Source organism: Akebia trifoliata, unplaced genomic scaffold, assembly GCF_017979445.1.
Source record: "Akebia trifoliata isolate Shusen 1 unplaced genomic scaffold, ASM1797944v1 Contig00287, whole genome shotgun sequence".
Taxonomy (NCBI): domain Eukaryota; kingdom Viridiplantae; phylum Streptophyta; class Magnoliopsida; order Ranunculales; family Lardizabalaceae; genus Akebia; species Akebia trifoliata.
In genome coordinates this window covers 40,888-60,233 of record NW_028236935.1, presented here as the reverse complement: position 1 = coordinate 60,233, position 19,346 = coordinate 40,888, and the positions used below count along the sequence as shown (strand labels likewise).

At 31.0% G+C, this 19,346-nt stretch overlaps 1 protein-coding gene across 1 annotated transcript; it reads right to left on the bottom strand.

The window, feature by feature from the left end:
- Nucleotides 1–1,554: 1,554 nt before the first annotated feature.
- LOC147381721 (transcription repressor OFP1-like) lies at nt 1,555–2,843 on the bottom strand. The gene has a single exon (XM_086430050.1). The coding sequence runs from the start codon at nt 2,770–2,772 to the stop codon at nt 1,627–1,629; it is 1,146 nt and encodes a 381-aa protein (XP_086286176.1). The 5' UTR covers nt 2,773–2,843; the 3' UTR covers nt 1,555–1,626.
- Nucleotides 2,844–19,346: the final 16,503 nt, after the last annotated feature.

The window sequence follows — 19,346 nt, the reverse complement described above, 5'->3', positions numbered from 1 at the left end:
CATTTGAATTTTAGATTAAAAAAAAATGTGTTTTGGGCACCTTTGGTAAAAAATGGATAATCAAAGGTTGATCCATTACCTGATTGTTGTTGTTCATGAATAACTTTATGTGATTTAATTAGTTCAATTGGTTTTGATTTTTTGTGGGTCTTTTCTAGTCATGTTGAGAAACAGATCAAATTCGTGAATGTTTGAAGTAAAATTCTGATGGAATACTTTCTAAAAATCAGTCAACTAGAAGAGGGAATTTTCAGAAATTAGAAAATTTTGGGAAAAATCAATTTCAGCTATTCATTTTAATTCTGAAGCAATATTAAAATATTTTGCTTGAAGCGGGGAAACAAATTGCTATAGTATAAAATAAGAAAGAGTTGTGCTGGTGTGACACAATGACATGATGTCGTGCACGTTACCGTAGATGCTTTTTGCTCCAAGGTCTTATGAAATTGGGTATGAACCTTCTACAAAAACACTAAAATTAAAAGGTGTCTTATGAAATTGGGTATGAACCTTGTAAAAATTAGATGTTACTTGAACCACTTTGTTGTTCGAACTTGACAGATCTTCGTGAATTACCCCCAAAAATATATATGTATAATAATTGTTAAATGGTCATCTGAACCAATAATTTGATCTGATTATGATCTTATTTGAATTTCGTCACTTTAAAACAAAAAACTAAAGCAACTTTACCTTTTTATTTACAAGAATGGGCTCATACTCATTTTTGAAATTATATTTTCATGATAGTTCTATAATTTTTCTAAAAAATTCATCTGTCTTGATAATTATCTAAGTGTGTGTTTGATAACACTTTTGAAGTCTGAATGGAGGTGGTCCACATTTAAAATTCAAATTTTAGAAGGTTTATTTCCATTAGTTTTGCTTCAGATATCAGACTTCAAAATTAACATTCAGAAGTTTTGAATCAGTGATGGAGGGATGCTGGATGAAACTTCTAAAATCTTTTTTTTTTATTTATTCCTAAAATACCTTCCTTAAAATTCTGATTTCTATCACTTATTCTTTCTTTATACAAACCCTATAATCCTTATTTGTAATTTCTCTACCTTTCCTTCCTCTACAGCTATGTTGTCAAGGTCTCTTCCTTTCTCTCGATTCGTGTTCAAAAATTCTATATTTTTATACGAATCTTAAAATCCTATATTTTTTAAGTAAAAAATGAATAATTGTTTATTGTTTGAGCATTACCTTGTTAGAATATAATTTCTCAAGTATGAATTCAATTTAAAAACAATACCTTTAGGATGTTTGATTTGTTAGAAATTGAAATTAAATGTGTAAATGGTTTCATTATATATAACATATTATATTTTTCGGTTAATAATTTATTATAATTATAAAAGGACAATATTATCAAAATGACCATTATGTTTTAAAATTTTATTTGTAACTATAAAATTTTAAAAATGATAAACAAACAATTTTTCAAGAATAAGATTTCAAATTTTAGGCAACAGAATTCATAAGTGTTATCAAACATACTTTAAAAAAAACAAAAAATTTGCAAGAGAATTTGTAGAAACATCTCAGTTTCAGAGTAGCTTAATTTTATTTACTGAGTGATATCTAGGATTATGTGCAAACTCAATTTCTAGGAAATTTTTACAACTCAATGTCACTCAGATCAAACCAGATTTGCTCGAACACCTTGACAATGAGATCATGATACTCATTCGAATTCAATGAGAGATAACAAACTAGAAGCTCTTCCAAATCCTTGGAAGATCGAATATTATTCTCCATAATCATCTCCACCATGGAATCTCTAAAATCCCTTTGAGGATCAATCGAAGACTTAACGATCGCGAAGCTTTCCGAAACGTTCTTCTTCTGTGATCTCGAACTCATATTGGAGGACATAGTCTTCCTACTATAAGCTTGAATCTTCTTACTAGCAATTCTTGGAGAATTTGCTCGAACCTTCAATCTTCGGATGGAAGGACTAGTCTTCTGTTCTTTGAAAGTTTGGATTCTTTCTTCCTTGATTACTTTGACAGAGAGAGACCCATGTGTATTTCTCTCCTCTAATTTAGCTGAACTTTTTCTAAACTTAGTGGGAATTTCTGTATCTTTCTTCTTGATATCCGAGACCATGTCGCTGAATTTAGCCGGTTTTGTCAAAATTCGTGGAAGTTCAAGCTCTGGAATCGATTCCAATTTCATGTCTTTAGTTACATTGGTAGCCAAACCGAGTTCCTTGAACTGGTCGGTTGATGAAATGGGGTCCGACCCATATTCAAGTGGTGGAAAGCATACTTGGAGATTTGTCTCAGGGGAGCTGTAAAGAGGAGAAGCTGAATTGTCCGACAACGTTGAATCAGAGTTGACCCAGACCGAGTCGAGAGGGGCTTGGCAGCTACAATCAGCTGAGACAGAGGTGGAAGAGGAGGTGAGAAGCTTAGAAGAAGAAGAAGAAGAGGACCTAAAGCTTCTCCTTCTGATCCTTGTGTTGGATGATTTTCTTGGAGGATCAGGAAAATGCGTGTATGAGGTTTTTGGGTTAGTGGGTGAGTTGTAGTGTATGTCAGATTTGAATGGTTCAGGTTTGTAGTAGTAGGAACGTCTGGATTGGGAGATGTGTTGTTTTTGTTGTTGATTGTGTTGTGTTGGTGTGGGTGTTGATGAGAATTGTTTTTTCTTGTTGGAGTGACAAGAAGTGATTCTACTTCCACTTCTGCTCATGTCTTTAAGCTTGTAAAACCAAGCATTTGGTATCATATCTGATAACTTGAACCTGTAATTACCCATCAATGGCAATGGGTCTCTCTTTCTCTTTAATTTTTTTTTTAGCGCCTTTGAGTCGAGAAGGTTGAAGAGATAAATAGAAGAGAGCAGTTTGTGGGGATTAAATTATTGAAAGGTAAGCTATGATGGGCCCACAAAGATTAAGGAAAATAATGACACCAGGTTAGTTTAATTTGACAGGTAGATTAGATACTTTAAAGGACCAATTTTGCCAATCCACAGTGTACTAAAATGTTAGCCATAAGTATTATATGATGTTGATGTAGCTGGCAATATGACTTTTGAAACGGAAATTAGAGTGAAAGAGAACGGAACTGGGCAATCTGCTTCACCAATTATGACCACTATGCAGCTTTCCAAACAGATTTTTGTTTTTGTTTTTATTTTTTAGGATAATTTAGAAATGCCCCTCAATTTGGTTAATATTTGATGTACCCTTATTTTTTGAAAATGAATGACTACCTCAACTGACCTCAGTCTCTTCTACTAGACTAATGAAAAATGACTTAAATGCTGTAACCTTCAATTAGAAAGTGGCATGTGTAAAAACACATTTATCAAAAGCACTTATTATAATTTAAAATACTGCTTAAAAGGTTTTTCAAAATTGCAAAGTAAAAAATATATTTTTATAATTTTAAATATTAAACAACATGTGATTGCAATTTTCTTGGTGTTTGACAAAAATGACTATGATTATACTAAGTTTAAATATAAAAGTGAGGAAATTTATGACCACTCAAATTTTGATGTCAAATCACTTCAACTCCACCTTCTCTTGCTATAATAGTAAAGATGTGTAGTTAAAACAAAATAATGAATTTAGCTTCATCTTCAACTTTAAGATTTTACCTTATTAAAACTTCAAACCTCGAGAATAAAATATTATTATTTTTTTTTAAATAGAAGAAGATGGAATTTAGGTAGTGAAATCAAAATGGTTAAGGCCAGATTGAAAATGATACACAAAAATTCTTTAAAGAAAAGTCTGAGTGATTTAGACTAGAGGTTGGAGATGAGGGCATTTAGATTATTTTACATTAATCAATAAGAGAAGACTTAACTCAAGCATATCATCAATTTGATAATATAGGGATATCTCAAATATTCATCAAAACTTAAGGTTATGTCTTAATCACTTAATATTTTTATTTATTTATTTTAAGAGTCCTGATAACATGACTTAGGCACATGGCATAGTTGATCTATCTCTCCTCGAGATACAAAATTTTATATATATATATATATATATATATATATATATATATATATATATATATATATATATATATATATTTATGGTAACTATAATTGTGCATTTCGAGGAGCACATCTACGCTTCCCACACCTGTCACGTTAAATAAATTGTTTGCATTGACGCGTGGCTAAGTCAGATTATACTCTTATTTTAAAGCAGTTTTAAAAGTCATGATTGATGTGAGGTTCTTGGCAATATTTGTTTGTATTTGGTTGCGTTTGTCAATCTTTTTGTGCTGCGGTCAATTATGATATTCCAATTTTTTTTCCTATCGTTTTATTACCGCGTGGTCCACATGCACTGGTTGGTGGCCCCACCTAAAAGCTGACTGAAAATATAGCTTAAAACTAAAAAAACAGATAAATAAAAGAGCGTTTCAATTGCCAATCAACTTTTACTAATCCACCCCAAGATGCGTGTTAAATCTTTATTGAGTTACATATGAAATTGGAGGTGGCATTAGCAAAAGTGGGGGTGGCAATAGAATATCTCCAAATAAATTAAATAAAAATAAAACATTTAACATAAAAATTCCATAAGTTCATGACAATGATAATAAAAGGCTACTGTTTTTAATATTCAAAATAGGGCTATTTTCCACCGTAACTCATAGTTTTGGACAAATCCTCATCTATAATTTCTCTAATAAACTCTTAAAAATAATCTCATAAATTATAATTTCCTCCTTCTCAACATTTTATACCATCAAAATAGAGAGAGATATGCTCTCTTAATCAAATCTTACAAAAAAAAAAAAAAAAAAATCATTGGATTTCACTAAAAAGGATATAGATTTGAGGAAAAATAGTGAACTTTATAACTCTCTTCTATTTCTTTCATTTTTTAAAACATTTATATATTTTTATAATCTTGATATATTTCTCGTCCATTATTATAAAAATGAAAAATGGTAGTAAACAAAAATTGATTTCACGAAATTTTTACAATTCTTTTCATAAAATTTACCCATTGTCTAACCTCAACAGTACTTACTGTTGAACCTCGACGAAATTGTCCAACAAAAATTTATGTAAGTGAAAAATGTTCACAATGTCGAACATTGACAATAGGTATCGTTGAGCCTCGACTCTATGATACATTCTAACATTGAGGTTTTACACTAGATAAATTTTATGAACAAAATCTTAAAAATTTTGTGAAATAAAAAAAAAAAATTACTATCATTTTCTATTTAGATAGCAATGGATGTGAAATGTATTAAGATTATAAAAATATATAAATGATTTACATATCTATATATATATAATATATATATATATATAGAAATAGAGGTGAAATTGATAGCCTGGTGGAAAGTTTTGATAGTTTGGGAGTTGAACACGAGAGGGTATAGATCTACAAGGTTCACTATGGTTCCTCAAATATATAGCCTATTCTTTAGAGAATGGATCTCTCTCTCTCTCTCTATATATATATATATATATGGCGGTCCATGGGACATATGTAAAAACAATGGTTTTCAAAATATGGGTTACAGGTTTTGGATTGAGCTAATTTTTTTGGAAGGATGGTCACTATGATGAGAAGATTATCCTCACAAAAAATCAGCTCAATCTTAAACTTCTAAATCCATCAAAAGTGATTTACAAATTATGCGCAAAAATTGGTAAAAAATCGATGGTCCACATTCTAAATCACTTTTAATGGGGTTAGAAGTTTTAGATTAGACCGATTTTTTTTTCCGGATGATCTTCCTATCATAGAGATCATCCTCACAAAAAATCAGCTCAATCCGAAACTTCTAACCCATATTTTGAAAATTTATTAATGTTACATTGTTTTTACATATGTTTTTTCATGTCCCTTGATCCATATATATATATATAATATATATATATAGAAATAGAGGTGAAATTGATAGCCTGGTGGAAAGTTTTGATAGTTTGGGAGTTGAACACGAGAGGGTATAGATCTACAAGGTTCACTATGGTTCCTCAAATATATAGCCTATTCTTTAGAGAATGGATCTCTCTCTCTCTCTCTATATGTATATATATATATGGCGGTTCATGGGACATATGTAAAAACAATGGTTTTCAAAATATGGGTTAAAGGTTTTGGATTGAGCTGATTTATTTGGGAGGATGGTCACTATGATGAGAAGATTATCCTCACAAAAAATCAGTTCAGTCTGAAACTTCTAAATCCATCAAAAGTAATTTACAAATTATGGGCAAAAATTGGTAAAAAATCGACAGTCCACATTCTAAATCACTTTTAATGGGGTTAGAAGTTTTAGATTAGACCGATTTTTTTTTTCGGATGATCTTCCCATATCATAGAGATTATCCTCACAAAAAATCAGTTCAATCCGAAACTTCTAACCCATATTTTGAAAATTTATTAATGTTATATTGTTTTTACATATGTTTTTTCATGTCCCTTGATCCAATATATATATATATGTTATAAAATGTTGGGATGCAGGAAGCAACAATTTAGATGATTATTTTTCAAGGATTTATTAGAGAAATTATAGTTGAGGGTATGTTTGTCCAAAAACTTGAGTTACTATAGCAAATAACCCTATTTTGAGCAATAAAAAAAAGGGGTCCTCTTTTTTCCATTTGCCATAAATCTATGAAATTTTTATGTTAAATGTCTATAAAATTATCTTAAATTAATTAGTCATAAATGAAATTGTTTGCACAAAAACTTTTCTAAGTTTCAATCTTACTCAATGCGTACAAGTTAACTATCTTGAGTTTTGTCAATCATATTATTGCATTTTGACCATCAAGTCAGTAGAAATTTTGATAAAGTAATATAACATTTTTAACTAAAACTTGAATACATACGTATCCATTTGTTATTTGCCTTTAAACATTTTTTTGGAAATTCTCCGTTATATCATGTTTTAGATGATTCCAATGGAAAGTAAAAACACTCAACCAATAAGGTATTGCCATGTATTATCCTCTTTAGGTAAATCGACCAATGACTCAACATCCTCAAATCCAAGTTACACATAGTCAATGCGAATCCCAGAATATCAGGGATTGAACGATAAATTAGAAAGGTTATATGATATTTGAAAAGGACAATCAAAACGAAAAGATCAGTTTTCTCCTAAGAACAAGGCCACACTCAAGGAGATAGAATACGGGCAATCCCATAACCAGTGCACTATAAATAAGAACTAGAAAATTCAAATGAAGGTATCTTTTCAAGGATTAGGATCCGTATACACATAAAGCTACTCATAAAGCTATAACATGTTTTGTCTTATATGGGAAAAAATGTTGGGAATGGGCCGATTTTTTGTGAGGACGATCTCTATGGTGAGGAGATCATCCTTGCCAATAAATCAGCTCATTTTGAAACTTCTAGCCCCATGTTTACAAGTTGAAGAATTTTGAACCGTTCATTTTTTGTAAATCATTTTTGATGGGGTTAGAAGTTTTGGAATGGGCTGATTTTTTACAAGGATGATCCTCTCGCCATAGAGATCATCCTCACAAAAAATGAGCCCATTCCGAACCTTTTTGCCCATATAAGACAAAAATATTATAGTTTTATGAGTAACTTTATGTGTGTACGGATCCTTACCCATTTTTTCAATCCTCTCTAGGTTCGGATATAAGTATAAAATTATCTTTTCTGGCTTTAGTGTCAGAGAGGCCACCCTCCCTTTGGAAGAAGAATTGACCAGAGATTTTAGGGCATCCCAGCAAAGCTCTTGAACCCTCACGTGGAGCAAATTCGAGGCTCTACAATTCCTCTTGAGAATTTTTACTACATGACTTTACTTAGACTTCGTTAAAGCTTTTATGCACATGGCAAACAGTGTTAGTACTTGATTATGATATATTCAATTGATTAAAATTCTAGATTAACTATGTGTTAACTAAATATTTCATTATTTATTGATTACGTGGAATGAGTGTAACTATTTTTCCATACGTTTAAATCTCAATGCCTAGTGTATCAAGATAGTCCCAATAATTGTATGTATCAACAAATTATAGGGATTTTAATTTTCAATTCCAATATTATTTTCTTGGGGGTATAACCAATTATTGAATTATGGATTCAAAAAACTTTTTTAGTTCCTACTGATGTTTCACATTTTTGAACCCTCAATGATTTTCTTAGGGTGTATAACTAGATATTGAATTTTTGGATTTGAGAACCAAGCTCCTACACAAAATAATTCTTAATCTTTCCAAGATCCCATTAAATCTATTTTTGCGGACTATTATGTGGTGAATAATATTTCTTCGTACTATTGTACCATCCGAAATCTAGGAAAAGCGATTTTGAAGTGTTTATTGGCTTAAGAGTCCTGGAAAAGTGTTTCAAGTGAAGTTTTTGCATTTAAATTAAAATTTAAAGCTACACACCAAGCCTACAATGTAAATCTTTTCTTATGGGTATGGATTTTAATAGACCAGTCGAAAATGACCTGATACTAACTGGGCCTCAGAATCCTAGTCCCTATCGGCCTAGCTCCCAACTCTAAATCGGGCTTAGCCTGGGCCACAAAATATACTAAATGGAACAAATAACACAATCGAAACCCGATCCACAAAACGACAAACAACATTAAAACTTGACCCATGGACAAGCTTACCTTTTTATTTTTTTGAAAGTTAAAGGGGGGTTAGGCAGACCCCCAACCAAAAAAAGGAAAGACTTAGCAATCTTTCATAAATGTGCCCACGAGGATCCTTACATATGATGTTCTTGAGTTCATTATGGAGGCTTAGAGGATCCAAAATAGCTCTACCTAGAGAGCTAAGGAAGCTAGCAAGGAAGTCCGCAACTTCATTAGTCTTTCTATAACAAAAGGAGAATTCAATCTTGAGGATTTTGGTGGCTCTGAACTTGATAGCTTTAGCCTTTTGGTCTTTTTTCCAAAAAGGTTTTTTAACTCCATTGATGCAATCAACGGTAATTTTAGAGTCGGCTCTACCTTATAGGGTATTGATGTGAAAAGTGGTAGCCAAGTTCATACTTTTTAGGATAACTTGCAACTCATGGAAGATGACTGACTCCCCTGGGGTGTTTTCAATCAGAGCACCTATTATTTTTTCCTTATATATGTAGACACCCCATTTTTGCACTTGCCTGATTAATCAACTCATTAACTTGATTGCAACGATTCTTGATCATAGATGAATATTCTAAAATTTTTTATTTGTTACTAGATGTGTTTTCAAAGCTCGAGAATCTAATTTTTCTAGAGTAGTGAGTAATAAATAAAAAACATGACATCCCCATTTTCAAAACATGACATCCGAATGCAAAAATCCTCTTTGAGGGCAAAATGATAATTTTTCAATCCTAAAATTCAAAAATCTAAAACTAATAATTAAAATATTAATTAATGTAAAGTGAAATCTTAATAAATTAAATTAAAATTTTTGAACAAGTAAATTCAATTAATTAAGCCTATGAGCCAAATTTCAAGTGGCGGCCCATTTATTCAAGTGGGGCACACTTGATATTTAATAAAGAACCCTTCACCAAAAGGTCTCAAAGAATTTAAAATAATTTAATAAAGAATCCATTATTGGGAGGTTCTCCAAAAGTTTAAAAAAAAAATTTATTTTACATAAGTCAAAAAATGAAAATAAAACCTAATTGAAATTTTATCTAAACCACTTAAATGATTAATTAGAGATAGACTCTATCTAAAAGAGATATAATCAAACCTTAATCTTATCAATAAAGCTCTTTAAAAAGGGAACTCTACTACCCAATCTTGCAGGTCTTGAGAAATCGTAGAAAACAAATGTCAAAAACTCTCTAAAACTTTTTTAAAACCCTAAATCTAGAGCCCAAGTTAATACCTAACTCTCAAACCTTATTTTTCAATCTAAAAATACTTAAAAACCTTTATATAAAAAAACACTTTAAACAGTTAGAAAAAATATTCAGATCTAGAAAATAATGTCTCATCTTAGAGATTGGGGGCAGATCTATAATAAAGATAAATCGAGAAGATTCACATAAGGAATGCTCACTACTAGTTTCTGAGGGAACTAATCATCACAATCACTTAGATAAAAATGAAGGTAGTTTTTCTTATCTTTATTCTAGATTTAAACAATTTTTGTAATGTAAATTTTTGAAAAAAGTAGAATCCAACTTTTGTCGGGCGGGATTGGTGTCTAATACCTTCCAATCCCATAACCTAATCCTCGTAGCCACAATTTCTTTGTAGTTTTGTGTTTTTTATACGTTTAGAGTCATTTTTGGTTCTTAGACCATAAAAACTAAGTGACGAATCCCCAAAAAAAATAGATTTGCACCTACGGATTGAGGGCACTTTTAGTGGCGACTCCACTGGGGACTGCTTGAGGATAAAACTTGAAAATCCCAAATATTAATGCATTGCAAAATTGACATAGTTTTTATTTTATTTTACCTTTTATTCTTTTGGCACGGTTTTAGATTGTTTGATTGGTTTTTTAGTTTTTGGGTATTTTCTTTTTGAAATTTTTTTTCACTGATCCAATCGAGGGTCACCAAAATAATTTAAGATTTTCAAAAAAATAATGAAATGAGGATAGCAGGATAAAAATAGAGAGAGAAGGAATAACAAAGTGAATAAGAAAAATAAAATAGAGATGGGAGTCATTAGTAGCTATTGCAACAGGGAAAGGTGCAGTTAGGAAGGTCAATGTGTTGTGATCATGCGCATCAAGAATGAGAGGAGAAAGATCAGAAAAATGAAAAAATAAAAAAACAAAGAGTTCTAAAAAAGATAGACTCTTTCATCATAGCAAATAATAAAAGAGGGCAGCAAGGTTTGATCATTAAGTTCTTGGAAAAAAAAACATGAGTGTGTTCTTTGGCAGCAAAACTAAAAAGAGCCAAAAAAAAAAAAAAAAAAAACCAAAAAGTGTGTGTGTGTTGTTAGCAACTGCAAGAAGAATGGTGAAAAAAAATAGAAAAGAAATGGACTTACTAGCATAGACCTATATGTTGCAATTCTTTGTAAGTTTGTTATTTAATAAACATTGGAGTGGGCCTTACTTTTTATTACATGACAGATCTATTTGTTTACAATGTGTATCAAAAAATTCTTTTACTTCTTGAAGAATGTTACACAGCAAACAAACTTGGGTTGGAATCCACATTTTTTTTTAAAGGTTAGACGCTTGTAAACCATGAGAAAATAGTGATCTGGCCCCAGTTTTTAAAAGGTTAGACATTTCTAAAAGGTTAGACATATTCCCAATAGGTATTTAATTATTTTCAATATGATGTGGGCCTACTTTAAGTTTAGTAAGGAAATTTTCCTGGTGGCAAGAGTTTGTTGATTTCAAATTAGTAAGGCTAGTATTACTAAATTAGCAAAATTTCATTCTTACTAAGGGACATTGAGTTCATTTTTGGCACCGAAAAGAATGATCCAATGCCATTAGGTTTCTAGATGATGAAATTCATTTAATTTTGAAGTAACTATATATATATATATATATTATATATATATATATATTATAGGGAAATGTTCAGCAACAAACATTTTGACAAACATTTTGGCAAAACATTTTTCAAAACATGGGTTAGAGATTTTGGAATAGGCTGATTTTTGGTGAGGATGATCTCTACGGTGAGGAGATCATCATCACCAAAAATCAGCCCATTCCAAAACTTCTAACCCCATCAAAAATGATTTACAAAAAATGGACGGTCCACGATTTTTTAACTTGTAAATTGGGGCTAGAAGTTTTGGAATGGGCTGATTTTTGGTGAGGATGATCTCCTCACCATAGAGATCATCCTCACCAAAAATCAGCCCATTCCAAAACCTCTAACCCATGTTTTGAAAAATGTTTTGCCAAAATGTTTGTCAAAATGTTTGTTGCTGAACGGGACCCATATATATATATATATATATATGGGGGGCGTTCAGCAACAAACATTTTGGCAAAACATTTTTCAAAACATGGGTTAGAGGTCTTGGAATGGGCTGATTTTTGGTGAGGATGTTCTCTACGGTGAGGAGATCATCCTCACCAAAAATCAGCCCATTCCAAAACTTCTAGCCCTAGTTTACAAGTTGAAAAATCGTGGACTGTCCATTGTTTGTAAACCAGTTTTGATGGGGTTACAAGTTTTGGAATGGGCTGATTTTTGGTGATGATGATCTCCTCACCGTAGAGATCATCCTCACCAAAAATCAGCTCATTCCAAAACCTCTAACCCATGTTTTGCCAAAATGTTTGTCAAAATGTTTGATGCTGAACATTTCCCTATATATATATATATATATATGGGTCAGGTTCAAGGGCCATATGAGAAAACATATGTAAAAACTTTCGTTTTTTATAAAATTTTAAAATATGGGTTAGAAAGTTTGGATTAAGCTGATTTTTTGTGAGGATGATCTCTATGATGGGAAGATCATCCAAAAAAATCAGCCCAATCTGAAACTTCTAACCCCATTAAAAGTGATTTAGAATGTGGATCGTCGATTTTTTACCAATTTTTATCACTAATTTGTAAATCACTTTTGATGGATTTAGAAGTTTCTGATTGAGCTGATTTTTTGTGAGGATGATCTTTTCATCATAGTGACCATCCTTGCAAAAAATCAGCTCAATCCAAAACCTCTAACTCTTATTTTGAAAAATGAAAGTTTTTTCATATGTTTTCTCATATGGCCCTTGAACCGCCCCCTATATATATATATATATATATTCTTCGTTGCTGAAATTTAATTCTAAATATGGAATTTAAAGAGTCGTCCATTTTAAAAAGCCTTGGATCTAAGAAAAAAAAAAGATGAATTTTCCTTTTAAGTTTTGTTTTATTCTTAGATCCATTTTTTTTTTCTTTTTTTTATTCTCCATGAAAATTGTGGCATTGGATGGTCATTGTGGTGAATGACTCTTAGTAAGATTAGATATCTTGTTGGGTTAATCAAGCTAGCCAAATTCTTACTCTAAAGTTTCTTAGGTAACAAACTTAATAAAGTAAGGGAATTTGTATTAAAAATTCAACAAGAAGGTTTGCCAAGCATGTCCCTAAAAAAATGATTTTTCTTGTGCCCATCTCTGCTTAGTATTATTTTTATACTATCATGATTGATGGCCTATCTGATATGCCATGATCCTAATTGATATACATCTTTGATGTGCATGCATAAATCTTGATCTTGATGTTATGGATATTTTTATGTTTTTTGATCAATATTTATATCCATACTTTGGTTATGTGACTAGCCCATGGGCCTATTTATCCAAAAAATGCTCCAAGCGCATCCCACCCTATTTGCACACATCACTAGCACATTTAATTTATGATGCATTACACACTTGCATGTCCCTTATAGTTAATGTGGTATTAGTGCGTGACTCGATCTCCTCGTGGGATGCGATGTCATTCATGAAAACCATAATTCCAGGGCATCAGTACTATTTGATCACGTGACCCTAAAAGGTATATCGATGCACCCACAGTAGAGCAACTTGAACCTTTGTCCTATTGTAAGTTGTAAAGTCATATGTCCTAATTGTCACTATAGTACTAGTACGTGGTCGGTCTTCTTATGGGATGTTAAACCATTTATGAAAACTACAATCCTAGCCTCATACTTGTGTGGTTGGTCTCTTGTGCGTTGACTTTTCAAAAAGGTTTCCTCAAACTTTCCAAATACATGAATAAGGCTTTGTCAAGTAAAATATAATGCTCATTTGATTTTTGCCCTATCTTCTCAAGATGAAGATTTGGTAGAACCAATATTTAAATGAAGAAATAACCAATATCTTCATATTAGGAACCAAAATGTCATTACTCATGAATCTAAAGTGCAATTAAGTGAGAAAGTTTGATAAAATTATGTTGGGACCATTTATCAAGATGCGAGTTATTCATTATTGAGCCGCCTAATAGTGTAAATGTAGAGATTCAAAAGCCTAAATATTAACCTGAAGAACTACAAAACAAGTAGAAATTCACAAATACACTTAAACTAAATGAGAACTTGTATTAATCAAAGCTCTAAGGAAAACATAAATAAATTAAACAAAATGGTAAATGAACATTTATCCAACCTCAATGTTTTGTATTTCTATATGTATACTATAAAATGAAATTAGACGAATTAATATTTATGTGAAGAAGATATCAAAAAGAAAAAAAAAATTCAGCAATAAATAACCATGACAGCCCAAACATCAACTCTTTGAAAGACCCACATTCTACATAAAAATTGAAACAAACCCCAGATGGAAAATGTGGAATTATCAAGCAATTTTTTTTAATCTATTAATAGATCTTCTTGGTGAAGGAAAGGAGATTAAGCTTATAAACAACTCCTAAGGCATGTGGAGTGCATCAACCCCTTAACCCCATTCTCATCTTCAACAATATTTGATGGAATAATTATCATCTAGAAAAAGTTGAAAAAGCAACTAAAAATCATACCTGTGAGATGAACTTCATCAAACTCGACCTGAGATGAACAATCACATATGGCAGAGATGAAGAAGATGCCGAGAATTTATTTATTTATGACATAAAAATCAGAACTTAGAAAATTGATAACTCCTTTAACTAAAATCAAGATAGTGAGATCAAGGAAAAAAAAAACCATCGCTAATTCTACATGAGGAATTTGTTGGATGTTATGGGAAAAAAATCAAGATTCATCGAGAGATGCATTGTAGCTATTATAAATCCCCTAAAGTTGTTGAAATTGGTTTTTGTTCAACTCTAAAAGAAATAAACAAATCAAAATTGGAAGAAGTGTACCAGTATAGCTTTGTCAAAGTCAACTTGATATGAACAATCACATATGGTAGAGATAAAGAAGACGAGATTGAGATGGGTATTTTTGTCTGTCATTGTCGTTAAGGTCAGTAATGTCACAGAGATGGAGTAGTAATGTTCGTCTGCACGTCTCCATCTTCTTCGTCGCAATGGCTGAAATGGTAGTGAGTCGTCATCGTCGCAATAGAGAGGAAAAGACAAGAGCAAACGATGGAGATGAAGCTGAAATACGTATTGGATTTTTCCTGCTTGATTCCTTCGCCTGATTTGTGTCGTTGTCAGTGAATGGAGAGTAAATGATGGAGATGGTTAGGGTTTGAGTCGTAGAAGAGAAGAAAAGAGAAGATAATGGGGAAGAGAGAAATTTGATTTGAATAATTATAGTTGTGGGGAGGTGTTTCTAAATGATGAAAGTTTTAAGTAATTAAAATAGCACGATCTATATTGATCTAACGTCTGAAAACAATTGAATGGATGTTGATTTGAGAATTTGGCAGGGGAACGCGAATCTATATATATATGGGGGCACTTCTTGGGACATAAGTAAAAACATATGTAAAAACAATCATTTTTCAAAATATGGGTTAAAAGTTTTGGATTGAGCTCATTTTTTGTGAGGATGATCTCTATGATTTTTTGTGAGTTGATTTCTTACCATAGAGATCATCCTCACAAAAAATCAGCCCAGTTTGAAACTTCGAAGTCCATAAAAAGTTGTTACTAATTATTGGTAAAAAATCGATGATCCACATTCTAAATCACTTTTGATGGGGTTAGAAGTTTCAGATTGGGCTGATTTTTTGTGAGGATGATCTTTTCATCATAGAGATCATCTTAACAAAAAATCAGCTCAATCCAAAACTTCTAACCCATATTTTGAAAAACCATTGTGTTTTTCATATGTTTTTACTTATGTCCCATGAACCGTCCCCTGTACATATATATAGTGGTGATGATGATAGTAAGATTATAAAGAAATTTGTATCTTTGATATCATGGATTCAAGATCTGGTTTTTAGGTTCTGATTGGCAACTTAAGACCTTAGATTGTCATGCTCTCAACTTTGGGCCTCTCTTACATGAAAATAATGGTGATATATCAATTAATATGATCTTTAACCATGGTTATCACAGGCAACCTAAGTCTCATTTCTGATGATCAGCTATGTTGCCCACTAACTTTTTTTAGGTGGATGTTTACCATCATAATAAACTATTGTCTTACTTGGATGAAATTTTTATGGTTTTAATTTTTTTTTTTTTTTTTTTTTTCTTTCAAGGCAAGTCAATGACCTCTCAATTAATCCATTGTTTAGGGTTGTATTTTGGCAGTCTCTTGAATCGGATTGGGCTGATCCATAAGTGGAATCCAACTCCATTCCAATAACAACTGGATTGGATTCGATTCAGTAGGATTTAAACCATCAAACAACTCTTATTTGTAGTTTATTTTTTTCCCTCCATCCAAGGCCATGTTACCTTGAACTGAATTCCACATTCAAAATCACTGGATTCTCTGAAGAATGCAGTCAGGTTACTCTCATTAAATCCTAATACTCATTTTTATGATGTATTATTGCTAACATCATTAAAACCCTTGCTTTCAAAATGGATTCCAATTATTCAAAAAACAAAGGGAGTTAGAATTTATTGTGAGTGAGGCAGAGGGAGAGAGAGGTAGGGAGACGATGTAGATCTGTTTGTTTCTTTGAGACAATGACCACAAAAACCTATTTTTGAAAATATATACTAAAAAATCTCTTATAAAGAACTATGGAGTCTTTAGTACCAAATTTATCAAATATTAATTTAAAAAGGATTTTTGACGTGAAAATACCATAATTATCGTTTCAATAAATTTTAAAGTTTAAAGAAACATGTTTATTTGAGAATATTTGAGCTACTCCTAAATTTTATAGTGACATGCCCCTTAAACTATGGTCGTCTCCTATAGATCAATTAAAAAAAAACTTATTTCTTTTACTAAAAGTAGTAATCTTTAAATCACATATATGATGATGACAACACCAATGATCATGATGGAGACGAGTATGATCATCATCAAACTGCTTTGGTCTATCTACTCTAGATTTATTAAAATATATAAATAATTTTAAATAATTAAAATATAATTTTAAAACTTGCCTTGAATATTCATTGAATTGATTCAACTAAAAAATTAACAAGTCGATACAAATGAGTCAAATAATATATATATAACCAAATATATTGTTCCAAGTTTTTTATTTGACTTTCTATAGTTTTAGATCAAATACTTTGTAAGGTTGTTAAAAGGGTATTTCAATTTTTTTTTTTTTTTTAAATCTTTAAAAGATTCTTAATAGACTAATATTTTATTAAGTGAGACTTAAATGATTTGTATTCTTTACTAGGGGACTATTTGGTACATATTCTCAATAAATAATCCTTCAAAGTCATTGTCCCTTTTTTTTCGGCAAAGAGAGAGAGAGAAGAAAAAACAAGTATGATCAACTTGAAGGGGCATTTATATCCATTTCAAGTGGAGACTCTAGCAAAGCGCCTTATTTGGAATAATACTTGAAAGCGTCCTTATTTTCTCAGATTTCTTACTTTTGAAATCATTAGCTAAAATTCTCAATGAAAAATAGTAGCAAAAAATATTTGATTTCATGAAATTTTTATGGTGTTCCTAAAATTTACCTAGTTTCAAACCTTCATGCTAGAATTTATTATATATAGTGTTAAGCTGCAACACTACTTATTATTAAGGTTCGACGATGTGGATATTTTTCACTTATAGAAATTTTTGTGAATGTCCACACCGTCGAACCTCGACCATAAGTACAATTGAGGCTCGACGCTAACTATAATACATTCTAACATTGAGGTTCGACGCTATGTTAATTTTATGAACCATATAAATTCTGTAAAATCACAATTTTTTGCTATCATTTTCTATCTTTACAACTATGGACGAGAAATGTATCATGATTATAAGAATTTATAAATGATTTAAAAAAAAAATTGAAGGAAATAGAGGAAAATTTGATAATCTAGATGGATATCTTCAATAGATCATAAATCAAACATGAGAACACAAAGATCTACAAGGTTCAACATTGTTCCTCAAATCTAGAGCCTCTTTGGTGAACTCCAATAACTTTTTAGTAGAGAAAATGAGCTTCTCTCTCTCTCTCTCTCTCTCTCTCTCTCTCTCTCTCTCTCTATTTATCTCTTTATTTCTATGGTATAAAATGTTGGAAGGGAGGAATTTACAATTTAGACGATTATTTTTTAAAGATTTATTAGAGAAATTATATATGAGAGCATTTTTGTTCAAAATCATGAGTTACTGTAGCAAATAGTCGTATTTTAAATATTAAAAGAAAGGTGTCCTTTCTTGCCATTGCCATAAAAATATAAAAATTTTATGCTAAAAGGCCTTAAAAAACATTCTATTATATAGAGAGTTAATTAATATTAATTTTATTAATGAATTAAGGAGTCCAACCAGTCTTACTGACATAGTGAAGGGGAAAAGGGCTTACTAAGCCTCATCCATTGTTAAAATGACATTGAGATTCGAAACAACACATCTTGAGGACTTTTTGACAGTGGATGAGACTTAGTAAACCCTTTTTACTCACTATGTTAGTTAGGAAAGTGTTACTGTAAATTAAATATCAAGAAAGTCTCATTTATAATATTCACTTTAACCTCAACTTGTATTGAGCCCACCTTGCATATGGACAAGAGTAGCTATAAATTACAGTTTGCCACTCAAGTCAGAAATCCTAACAAAAAAAAAAAGTATAACAAGCCTTTTTGCCCCAATGGATCGGTCCATTCTATGAGTTTCCTTTTTTTTTTTTTCTATTTTTTTGGCATAGGCTTCATAATTAATCTCTTTGATTTATATTCTCTAGATTCTCCAAGTCAATCACAATAAATTTTCATATTAGAGTCTGATATTAAACTTTCTGCATTATTTAACTATTCATTTTCATGCATTTTAGATTTGAATCAATCAAAACTAGAGTAAATCTAATATTATACCATTTAACTAAGTGTAAGTCTCAAATTATATTATTAAAGGAAATTTTTTTTATAAGTATAAATTTTTATTAATTAAATGCAAGAATAAAAATATGGATCTAATCGTGAATTTTTTTTGTTGTTTTTTTTTTTTTTTTTTTCAATTATTAACAAGGAGATATCATCCTCATCAATTAAAGTTTTATTTATTTATTTATTTTATATATATATATATATTTTTTAAATTTATGGGAAGCCTAATTTAAGGTGGTTCTAATATGAAGTGGCATAGGCCAGAATCATAGATCTTTTTTCTCGGGATACATAACTGTACATATCTCTAATATGCGTATTCCATGTGCTCTTTAACTTAAAAGATAAAGAATAAAGTAACCATCTAAATTTGGGGCTTATAAATGAAATCACCAATAGTACTGTTGAAGCATTTATCCCATATTACCTGACGTGCTGATGTACTCTATGTAAAAGACACATGGATCTGACAAATAGAAATCACCAATAGTACTGTTTTTTTTTTTTCTTTTCTTTTTGT